The sequence below is a fragment of the Prionailurus viverrinus genome, chromosome C2 (genome assembly GCF_022837055.1).
Source record: "Prionailurus viverrinus isolate Anna chromosome C2, UM_Priviv_1.0, whole genome shotgun sequence".
In the NCBI taxonomy this organism is placed as follows: Eukaryota; Metazoa; Chordata; class Mammalia; order Carnivora; family Felidae; genus Prionailurus; species Prionailurus viverrinus.
This window is the reverse complement of record NC_062569.1, coordinates 61056752-61069133: the sequence shown is the minus strand read 5'-3', so window position 1 is coordinate 61069133 and position 12382 is coordinate 61056752. Positions and strand designations below refer to the sequence as shown.

Below are 12382 nucleotides of genomic sequence, written 5' to 3'. Positions count from 1 at the left end.
TAAGTTAGCTCAAACAAAGTTCCACACAGTGGTTAAGATTACCATACAGAGGAAACCCGTTATTGGAGAACACAGATTTCAGACTGATATATCAATAGTGCCAAGATTCTTTACATGCCAAATGATTTAAGTTCTTTCATAAATGCTTATTCATATGTAATGCTTCTAAAAAGACTATACGAAATAATTATCAGATACTCAACTCAATGCTATCTTTCAAAAATTCAAATGGAGTGAGGGGGCAAGTAATTTCAGAAGTAAAAGAGAGTTAAAACTAAACTATTAGAGAAAGAAAGGAACCAAATGACATACTATTTGTGTTATTCTCCACCCACTTATTGATATGGTTGGCCACAGCTATATTTTGACTGAAGTCCACATGATTTACTTCTGCATGAAAATACTTTTTCAGCATTTGCAAAAATTCCTCATTGACATGAAATCCATTTTGTACAAAGAGGGAATTGGCAATTTTCATCACATACTGGCTCTCTTTAGCAGTTACCATGTTAGAAAAATCCTTCAAGAAGGAAAATTCGTCACCTGAAAAATGACAAAGGATAAGTTTATTAGTGGAACAAACACAGTGAACGATCACGGGGAGTGGAGAAGCACTGAAACACAGCAAGGGAGATTGATGGAACTTGGAGCCCAAGGGAAGAGCACTAACTTGTTCCCTACACAGACGTGATTAGGAGGCTCCGGTATTTGTGCTACTTCCGGATTTTCAAATTAACTTTTAGTATTATCAACCGGCATTAGTTTTCACTTTCATTGATACCTTGGTAGAATCTATAGATTTTGGGGGGTTATTTCCTTTCAGGGTACTTAGGTTTATTTTCATTACATTGGTCTTCGTTTTATAATTATCAGGAAAAAGGATTAAGTTTAATTACTTAGTTTAAAAATTAAAATAGTCCTTGAAACTTTACTTTCACTAGACTTTTTTTTACCTAATAACGAGAAAAATCTATTCGAAATTATTGAGTTCTCAACTTTTTAATGAGTCAGTTCTCATGCATATTAAAAACATTAAAATAAAAATCATACATCCTGTCAAAGTGATTTCAAAACAGCTTTTGGCTAAAAACTTTCCCCAATACATAACATTTTCATAACAATAAAACATTTCAAGGAATTCTCGATGCTCCTTTAAAAATGAAGACGCAATTGGTTTTAAGCAAAAATTTCTGATATTCTTAGAGGATGATGTTGCTTTTCTTTATAGCAGTTCTCATAGTTATAAATTTTCACTTATTCAGGTGATAATTGATTAATACACGTCTCTCCCTCTGGACTGGAAACTCATTAAGAATCATGTGTGCTTTTATTTATCACAATGAAGCTTATTGAAATAATACTAATAAAATATACAATTTCCTTAGATTAACTCAGCTAAAGGTGGAGCCAGGAATTAATACTTTTCTTGGGTTTCCTAATGGTTCTCCTAGCCATACCGTCTCAGTGACATCACTTTCTCACATCATGTAAATACTGCAGCCTGTAGCATAAGACAGCATAACTGAGTTGACAGTTAAAGTCAAACCACCTTGAAAATGTAAACCTAAGCACACTCACCATCTTTCAGGCTGTCATATCCCATCGAATGACGGATTTCTTTCAGGGTAGACCCTTGGGCCCCAAGTTCCATCATTCCCATAGCAAAGGTAACACTCAGTGGAGAGAAAAGAATATTTTCATCTTCCCCAGTGGCTCGAAGACGGTTATACATATTCACTGACAACTCGGCAATGGTTTCATCAGGGAAAGTGGCCCCTAAAGCCAAACTTTGCAGAACCAGCAAAGACAAGAGTCCAAGGAAAGCCATGATGGGAGAGTTCAAACCTGAAAAACAGTAGTTTGTGTATTCATCATTAATTATCTCTGAGAAATGGAGTGAAAGGTAAAATAAGTAATAATTATTTCTTGGCAAAGCTATAAAGCAAACCAGGTTTTTAAATGTACACAGTATTAATATCTCATAACAAAACCCCCTTAAAGGATATGCTGGAAGATGTTATTTTTAAAAAGGCAATTCATAGTCAAATGAATAAATAATATTGCTAAATTCTGAGGATTTTCTAGGAACAAGGTATTTCCTGGTCCCCACTGTGTACAAGAGTGTATACAGATGCATATATAACGAGGTATTATAGACCATGTTTGATGAGGCTGACTTATCAATTTTTCATATCTTCACCATATATATTTTGGTCATGATTTTGAAACAGTTTACTCTAGCTTACACTAAACTACACAGGTCCAGAAAAAAACTAATGAAAACCAAAAGACATGTACAAGGTTTAAGATGAACTAGTGAAGTCAGGTATTTGAAAATAACGCTTTACCCATTTACTTACTACAATTTATAAAATTAATGCACCATGCAACTGGGTTGTCAACCGGCAGGAAAAGATCAGACACACACCTGCCACGGGCCCCAGTTTATTCAGCCCAGGCTGCAGAGCCCACAGGAAGTGGTAACCCAGAGAAAAAGCAGGGTCAGCACATCCTTATGCACTTTCCCTTTGTACATTGGCTTCTATGAGGCGGCTGCGCCCAGTGACAATCTCGGGGCAGAGGAGCCTTCTACAATACTGTCCTTTTATACTCAGGTTGATATTACCATTTCAACTTATACAAACTGATGCTTCTATTTAAATGAGTATTTCTAAATATGAGGCTTCTCTGGTTCTTGAACCACATTCTCTCTGGAAGAGAGAGTGTCAGTGCCCAGACAGCTCTAGATAATATTTCTGCCCCTTGGCACTCCAGTATTCCAGCAGCCCTGTCTCCCCACAAACAGCACACAGTGACAAGCACACACTGGGGACAGAATTTCCTCTTTCCTTGTGTTCTCCCACTTTGTCACTGCAGGCATCTAAAAGCTGAACTGCCTACTGGGACAATCAAGTAGCTTCCTTGTTCACGATCTTAAAAAAAAAAAAAAAAATACTAAAACAACATGTACAGTGATACTGAGCAAACACATTTAGAAAATTGTGTTTCAGTTCGCATGGAGCATTAACAGTCCCCTTTACTCAGTTAACGGATGCACACACATTCACCTAAGACTGGTGTGCTTCTGCCAAGCTTCCGAGTCACAACGACCTCATCCCTCCTGCGGTGTTTGAATTCCAACTTCAGAGAACTGCCTACTTAGTTTGTAAGTCCTTCACGTTTCAGGGCTCAGTTTTAGGTATCAGTTTTTTGTCTGAGAAATCCCGAGCACTGCCGCCACCCCTCCACTTTTGTGTGAAGGTTTAGATCACTCTCCTTTGCTTAGGAAGGTAAGGTTCAGCCTGTATGTAAATATGGACTCTCAAAACCCACGCTGTGGGAGACACGATGGCTGCCCGTGGGAGATCAAGTGCACTGCTGTAGAACAGCGGCCAGGGGTGTGTGTGGTGCAGGGACTGAAGCCAGGGGCAGAGAACGCAGCTCCCCTGCTAGCCTATGAACTTGGGCCATCAACATCAGGCTGCTGTGGCATCCTTTCTTCCTTCTGTACTCTAGGGAACTCAAAGAAAAGGTGGAAGTAGAATAGGGGAGCTTTGAAGCTCTAGATCTGGATGGAAATTTAGCAGGTACCTCTCTTAGTTGAAAGAGACCTTAAGACATATATGGTATTTAATACGTGGGAGGTATTACCATTCAGTAGAACTTGGAAATATAAGTCAGACTCAAAGGTCTGCTCTTAAACCTAACACTATACTGCTGTCTGATATACCCTGCAAAGACCCAAACCTGGGCCTCATTACTCTCATTGAATGTTATCGAGTATAATGCCAAGAAGTTGAAGTCACTATACGGTAGTGGTATCTGTCATCCAATAGCACAGCTATTTGGAAACCAATGCATTTAACATGAGTATCAAATTTTAGGTTAATAAACATTTTTCCTTCATATAAAACAAAACCAACCTATTGCCAACCAACAAGCATTCCAGCAAACAAGGCCACGTCTATTATGTTCATAAGCATTTTTATTTCCAAGTGAATGTACCATGAGATAAATAAGCTAACACATGATGTATGATCTTTGGCAAATCACATGCCTTCTCTCAGTCTTAGCTTCCTCTTTCATGAAATTAAGATGCCAATCCCTACTCCACACAATATTGAAGAAATAAATGAGATAGTGTGTGTTTGAAGCACTCATTTTAAACTACAAGTTATATTAATAATAGCATTATCATTAGAGAATATGTTTCCTAGGTTTGTATATTTGCTAAGTCAAGGAAGAGGCTTTAGAGCCAAAATGAGTATTTTATCATTCATGCTCGCCCATCTAATGCAGCACAATTAGCCATTCATTCAGCCAAGATCAAAAGAGCACCATGAAGTTACCAAAATTTATAAGCACGGGATCTTGTCCTCAAGGAACTCCCATCATTGTACAGAAGCATATAATCATAGTCCTTACCTTTTTAATAAAAGAGATTCTTTTAAGAATCAGGAGAAGGGTAAATAACCTCTTCAGAAAATGCATGCCTGTGGATAACAGAACATTATTTTCACTGACTAGGATACTCACTGGCCTCAGGAACCCCTGGTCTACATGGCAGATGGGCCAGATGCAGAAAGAAGCAGTGTTTGGTGGACCTGTGGCTCTGCGGTGTATCCTTATGGGGGGAAAGAGATGTCAAAACCACTAATGTATCTCTAGGCTTCTGGAGGTGTCCTGGAAAGAACAGCCATATGTCTGTGAGAGAGGGCTCTTCCCAGGGCAGTGAGCGGTAGCCACTGATTTACATGCGGCTTAAATCAGGAAACTCTTTAGTAAATATTTAAAGAGCTCTGTTTTGGAAACACACATTTTATCTATAGTTAAGTGATCTTTCCTTCTTTTAAAGGCAAAATTTCCAGGGTGCAAGAAAAATGACTTCTGTTAGACTGGCCCAGTCTTTCTGATCCTACTTACCCTACCCCTGGTCACTGGCCCTTTCCTGTCTGGTGCCTCTGAACTACTCCTTCTGAGGATTTTTTTTTTTTTTTCCTGGGGAGAAGGGAAGATTTTTCTTCCCTTCTTCTACCTTCTCAGTGGGGAGTGTTCTCCATGGATCTATTCTTGGCTCTCTTCTCTTCCGTGTAACGTTCTTCTCCTGTCTGCTGGTGAACTTCTCTCAAAGCAAAGATATTTCAACTATTATCCCTATTCATATTATTCCCAAGTAAGTAAAAGTCTAGCCCTGGCTTTATTTTTAATCTTAATTTCTGATGTGCATTGCAAATTATCTTGGGATTGTCTTAGCCTTTGACTCTGGCAGGCACTTCTAATTCAAGGTGGCTCAAACAGGACTCTGTCTTATCAACCAAAACCGTTCTTTTCTTTTCTTTCTTTCTTTCTTCCTTCCTTTTTGTAATTTTTTAAAAAAGTTTTAATGTTTATTTACTTTTGAGAGAGAGAGAGAGAGCATGAACGGAGGAGGGGCAGAGATAGAGAGAGGGAGACACGGAATCTGAAGCAGGCTCCAGGCCCCGAGCTGTCAGCACAGAGCCCAGTGCAGGTCAAACCCAAGAACCATGAGATCATACCTGAGCCAAAGTCGGCCACTTAACCAACTGAGTCACCCAGGTCCCTTTCTTTCTTTCTTTCTTTCTTTCTTTCTTTCTTCCTTCCTTCCTTCCTTCCTTCCTCCCTCCCTCCCTCCCTCCCTCCCTCTCTTTCTTTCTTTCTTTCTTTCTTTCTTTCTTTCTCCATCAAAGTCTTTGACTCCTTTCAATCTCCCTTTTCCTTATGTTCAATGAGCTGTCAATACTTACTCCATACTGCATTCCCGACACTTCTATCCATTATCCCATAACCATTCCCATGGCCATGGTGGCAGTTCCTCGTAATGCATTCTCAAGGACCCACCATTTTCAGCCATTCTCTGAAGTCTAGGTTACTGCCCTCTTTAATCCAATGTATGCATTGCCTCCAGATGAATTGTTTTGATTGTACCATTACGAACAGGTATACTTACAAAATCTTACAAAATCTTACGCTCTTCCTCACGCCCATTAGAGTAAAGCCCAAAATCTTTAGTCTCACTGTAGTGTGATCCAACATGTTTCTACCCACTATTCCCCTTTCAGGGATCCTGCAATTCTTGCCAGACTCCCTTTTGCAATACATATCCCAGAATTTCTCCCTCCTGTTGCTGGCTTGTGTAGTTCTTTCTGGAACTACTTCAACCTGGTTCCATATGTTCATATCCTAACCACTCCTCAAGGTTCTGCTCTACTTCCATTTCCTTCATGAACACCCTCCTGATTCTTCAGTTACAACAACAATTTCCCCCTCCTCTGAAATGTTGGCACATTTCATCTCTACCTCTCCAATAGCACATACCACTGCTTCCTTCCATTACAGATAATTCTGTACACGAGCCATCTCTTTTCCTGGGTTTTCTGAAGGCACAGATGTCAGTGCATTCATCTTTTTATATCTTAAAAGAATCAGAATAAGTAATTAATGATTTACACATAGTAGGTACCAAATATTTGTTGAACTAACATAGCTTGAGATGTAAAGGCTCACAAATGCTGCACGAGAAGGAAAAGCAGGAGTAGCTGCTGCTTCTAAATTCTCAAAGCTAATTTAATCTTAGTCCACAGGTAGTAGCTCATTTCCATTTTTTATTCCCTTTGATAAAGTGTTTCCTTATTGAGTCGGAGACGGTCTTTCCAGACTGACAAAGTGGCACTGTCACCAATGCTGGCATAATGCAATGGCTGGACACGGGATGCATTAACAAACAAGCGCACCACCTTGAAAAATCACCAAAGGTGCTACCCAAATGTTACTGTATTAACATTAGTCTACAAAATGCCGGGGCCCCACCATTAATCATAATAATCAACACATTCTAAAACGAATTACTCTTACATGGAGCATTACTTCATAGATTCATTATTTTCAAGCTACTGAATAAAATGCCTTTACATAAAAACAAGGGGCTGCACTGCCGGAATAGTAGTTGATTGTGCTGTTGCTAGAAAAGGCAGAAGTAGTTGAGCTATGAATAAATTACCATTAACTCTTGCATCTCTCCTTTATGGTACTAGTGGCCGGATAGGTTGTGGCCCGTGCCTGTGTGCATTTTGCTTTAGAAAACACTGCGTTCAAACAGGTCAGGGAATTAAATCTTATAATTGAGGGATGAGTGATCACAGAGCTGAAAGCTAGCACAGTAAGAAAGACTTAAAAAAAATCTTTCTTAGTAGTTAATGGTATTTATAGAAAGATGGATTATTCATAAATACAACTTGTTGCCTTTTTTGGATAACCCAATTATTTGAAATAAAAAAAAATGGTTTCATAATTGCGAACTGAGAAAAACTGAAAGTATTCTTTAGATGGTGAAAAGAATTGCTGAGGAAGATCCTTTCTCCAACAAAAAAACAGCCACAGAAAATAACTAAGGAAGGGGTGCCTGGGTGGCTCAGTTGGTTAAGTGTCCGACTTAGGCTTAGGTCATGATTTCATGGTTTGTGGGTTTGAGCCCCATGTTGGCTCTGTGCTGACAGCTCAGAGCCTGGAGCCTGCTTCAGATCCTGTGTCATCCTCTCTCTGACCCTCCCCCACTCACACTCTATCTCTCTCTCTCCAAAATAAACATTTAAAAAAAAAGGAAGAAGATAGAAAGAAAGAAAGAAAGGAAGGAAGAAAGGAAGAAAAGAACTAAGGAAAAAATATCTAAAGCAAAGAACACTATCTTGAAGCACTCTGGCCTATTAATTCTCATATTTTTGCATGTAGTTATTTTTTAAATGTTTTTGTTTATTTATTTTGAGAGAGAGAGAGAGAGAGAGAGAGAGAGAGAGAGAGCATGAGCAGGGGAGGGGCAGAGAGAGAGAGAGAGGGAGAGAGAGAATCCCAAGCAGGCTCCATGCCCAGAGTTGGCGCTGGATGTGTGGAGATTGATCCTACAACCATGAGATCATGACCTGAGCAGAAATCAAGAGTAGGATGCTTAACCAATGAGCCATCCAGGCACCCCACATGTAGTTATATTACACTGGGATAGGGGCAAAACAGTTTTATAAAAATAATGCCTCTTACAATTACATAAAAAAATGAATGTATCAGTCACATATAAGAACAAATATTTCATCATGAAAAGAAGACCGTTCTTCAAAGTGGATATGTTTGAATTCATGGTTTCACTAATTTTTTTTTTCTTTTCTCCCCCCTCCCACCATCCCCCCCGGCAGGGTTAGCACTGGGTATTTGGAAACCACTGCTCTGTTTGGTTAGTTCTAGTTCACTTGGTGGAATTTGGAACGGAAATTTGGAATTGTTCTCTGATTCACTAAGAGAAAGGGCTGACCTAGATCAGCAGCAATGAAGCTGGAAAATTTGTCAAAGAATTTGTCACACACAAAAAAAGGAGTCATTACCTTGTGAAACAATCCATATTTTACCAACCTATAATTTAGCAAATTTCCTCAACTGTAACATGCGTAATGTTCGTCTCCACCCTCAATGTTAACTCTTCTGAAATTAGAATAAATCTTATAATCAATGTCCAAAGAAACCAGCCAGTCCTCAGATGCAAAGCTGTGCCACTGTGGTCATTTCCTGCCTAAGTGTCATCGCCTGAATAAGTGTAAACTTTCAGCTACTTTTTTATCCTTGTTTTCTCAGTCGACTTGTTTTCTTTGGTGGTGCCTCCCACAGTTGAGTTTTTGCTTAAACTTGGAGGCAGAATTATCTTCAATAGCACTGTACTGTATGGCAGAAAAGGAGCCACGGAGGCAGAGAACAGAGAAGAGGATGTAGATTTACTATAAGTGATGCAAGCATTTACCACTCGAGAAATGAACTGGCTGATTTTCTTGTGAAACAGCAGCCAAACGTTTTACAAAGGATTCACGAATATAAGACCCATGTAAGTAAATGATTTGTGCAAGTGGATATATCTCTTGTCCTCGGGATATGTACAAAAGAACGGTCTGTCGGATGCCAAGCAGCACAATTAGAGGCAGAAGAATGTGCCAAATCTCTCAATATAAATCATAGTATTTTCAAAGCCAGGAAAGGTGAATGACACATGCATACTTTGTGGAGGACTGTTGCTCAAGTGCTAGGCTGTCAATAGCTTCCTGATAACTTTCAAATTAGTTGTATAGATGTGTGGAGGGTGTGGGGTAGACTAGTCAAATAATCAAAAGGAAATGGAGAGAACACACCAGCAATTTTTGAAATGCCTTAAGATTATATTTTCAATCACAAAGGTCTAAAAGTTTTGATCAGAAAATGCATTATGAAGAGTATCATGTCATGTGCCTCATAAATGATGGCCAGAAGTGATTCCGAACAATGAAAAGAAGGCTCTGACTGAAAAATCTTGCTTATTAAGGGCATAATATGCTAGGGTATAAATAAACATACTTCATTGTGCTATTTTTAAAAAAGAATTGTATAATTTTCTCCTTAAAATGTTCTTTCTCCCAAGAAAGATGTTATTAAAAATGTATTTTAAAACCAAGAGATCAGAACCAAGGAAATAAAGGAATGCAGGAGGTTTAATTCTTTAATCACAACATTTATGAAATTATGATCCTTCCATCTTTTTCTTTCTTTTGGTTCTCACCCCAGCTATCTAGCCCACTGTGATTCTTTCCATACTCTCTTACATTTTGCCAAAAAAAAAAAAAATCACATCTTTATGTTTTTTCCTGTTCTACTGAATCAAGCAAAAAGGAAAGCTTATCAGGTATCTCAGAAATAAGGAGAAAATGGCCAGGTAAAATCAAAGGGGCAGAACTATGAAGAGAGTAAGCTACAGATACATAATTTACCAGAAAAAAATTATGAAAGACTTGAAAATGGACCAACATGATTATTGGATGTCTTCAGTGAAAAACTATGAATTATCTAGAACATACCTTCCAGTGTATCTGACTATGAGTTTGGAACCCTTCATCTTCTTTGAACAATGTTACAGCTCTCTAAGATAAAGATCATTGATAGGGATGCAAATAATTCTTATCTATAAAAAATACTTAGTGTACATGTATGATTGAATGCAATTGATTATTGCCCTGTGGATATTGACTAGTTTTGTATCTACTATGCAAATGTGTTTCAGTATTCCTCATGAGTTTATATATTCATCTGCCTTTTGGATTCTCTAATGAATTGGTTATAATAGCCTCCTGAGTCATCGCTTCTCGGCCTTTTGGCTAAGATCAAGTGTAGTATCTGTTCTTATCAGTTTAATAGCTTCCTGAGTCTCTCATTAGTTAATGAGCTACAGAAAATCTTTGATATTTTTTCATTTTACATTTGTTTGAGAGTCAAGATTATAACCCTTAAAAAATAATGATACTTTTACTAATTTTAAAAATCTTTGCAGTTGGAAATTTTTCTTTCCAAAAATATTTATTTTCATGGGATACTCCAACAATCAAAGTGGGAAGGAACTGGAACATTAGTCTCTTATTATTGAATATTCCATAATTATTGGTTGAATTAGTACTATATCAGTGGTACCCCAGAATGATTTAGTAGAACTCTGTGGCTTGGAATTACTGATCACATAGCAGCTGGCACTGAGTGGCTATGCAATAGGCCTAAAGTTCTTGGGTATTTTGCATGCATCCAAATAGAGGGTTAGGCCTGGAAGAGTCTATGGTGGCCTGCTCATTTAGGGACTAACTAACCCTGGAAATGTTGAGAAACAACCAAGGGAAAATGTGCTAAAACTCCCCAGAATTTGTAAAGTGCTTTGGTATATATGAACATATTAAGTCTGAATTCCTCAGCATCAGGAGGAGGCTAACTGGAATGAAGATGAACTGTGACTTAGAAGATTTCCTTTCCTTAAAGAAGATGTGGTATATACATATATATTGGAGTATTACGTGGCAATCAAAAAGAATGAAATCTTGCCATTTGCAACTATGTGGATGGAACTGGAGGGTATTATGTTAAGTGAAATTGGTCAGTCAAAGAGAAATATCATATGACTTTATTTACATATATGAGGAATTTAAGATACAAAACAGATGAAAATAAGGGAAGGGAAGCAAAAATAATATAAAAACAGGGAGGGGACAAAACATAAGAGACTTAAATATAGAGAACAAATAGAGGGTTGCTGGAGGGGTTGTGGGAGGGGGGATGGGCTAAATGGGTAAGGGGCATTAAGGAATCTATTCCTGAAATCATTGTTGCACCATGTACTAACTAACTTGGATGTAAATTAAAAAATAAATAAATTAAAACAAAACAAAACAAAAGAAAAAGTGTCCACACAAAAACTTTAAAAATAAATAAATAAATAAATAGCAAGCAGATATTTTGAGGAAAAAAAAAAAAAATTCCTTTCTTTGCGGATGCCCAAGGCTTCCAAAGAGTTTTGGAGTTTTTTGGTGCCAAACATCCTCTAACTCGTAGGAGGTAAGGGTTATAAACTTTCAAGAACACTTCACAACAAAGATAACCTCTTGGGAAACTGTTCAGCTCCATAAATCAATGATGAATAAATGAGACTCTGGTCAAATATTTTCCCATGTTAGGCCATAAGAAATTTCTAAAATCCAAAAACCAAAATACTCAATTACTCTGTGTCCTTCAGAAAGTTAGAAAAATGCAGTCCAGCAGAACTTTCTGCAATGACATAAATGTTACATATGTGTACTTGTTCAATGAGGTAGCCGTTTGCTACCTGTGGCTATTGGGTACTTGTAGTGTGGCCAATACAACTGAAAACCAAGTATTTTAATTTTAATTTTAATTAATTTCAATAGCCACATACGGCTAGTGGGTATCATATTTGACAACGCAGAGCTAGAGGTAGACCAAATAGATTTACTCTTCATAACATTGGTTCTTGACCAAATAGCCTATAACACAAGCGCTTAAAACAAACAGAAAAATTAGTAGAATGAACTCCAAAAACCATGTCTCCTTACATAAGATATTTTGTTTATAAACATACTCCTTTTCTTCAAGAGATCTCAATTAATAAAGAGGCTCCATTGAGAATTCCAAAGGCTTTTGATTAAAGTGGGTGACTACTGGGAAAAGTAAAGTCAATGCCAACAAGCACCAGTGAGCTGGCAGATCCCAGCCCTCCTGGAAATGTGACTTGGGCTTTCCATAAAGTGGTAATGAATAATTCTGTTTGGCACAAGCAGGGAGACTTTGTCCTTGCCAGTGAATGACTTCCTTTGGAATATTGTCAGGAGAGCTAGACAAGTGACACACAAGCCCTAAGGCAAGATTCAGGCAGTCATTTCAGAGAGATGGGTTAAAACGTCATCATCAATCAAGGTCATGTGTGGCTCAAGGCCATTTTGAAACTAAGCCAGGCATTAATGGTCTTAGCTTACCCATTAATACTTTAAGAAATCCCTACTGATTGCTCTCCCCCAGCCTTTGGGCT

The 12382-nt window shown here is 38.1% G+C and overlaps 1 protein-coding gene and 1 pseudogene across 2 annotated transcripts in view; one reads left to right on the top strand and one right to left on the bottom strand.

The window, feature by feature from the left end:
• Positions 1-12382, bottom strand: part of SERPINI1 (serpin family I member 1) — a 70884-nt gene that overhangs the window by 23735 nt on the left and 34767 nt on the right. For both annotated transcript variants that reach the window (XM_047874894.1, XM_047874895.1), the window contains exons 2-3: positions 1579-1845; positions 313-543 (exon numbers count right to left, since the gene is read on the bottom strand). In XM_047874894.1, coding sequence (XP_047730850.1) covers positions 313-543; positions 1579-1828 — 481 coding nt within the window. In that variant the 5' untranslated portion in view covers positions 1829-1845. The remainder of the gene's footprint in view (positions 1-312; positions 544-1578; positions 1846-12382) is intronic.
• LOC125175910 (uncharacterized) lies at positions 10156-10281 on the top strand (annotated as a pseudogene).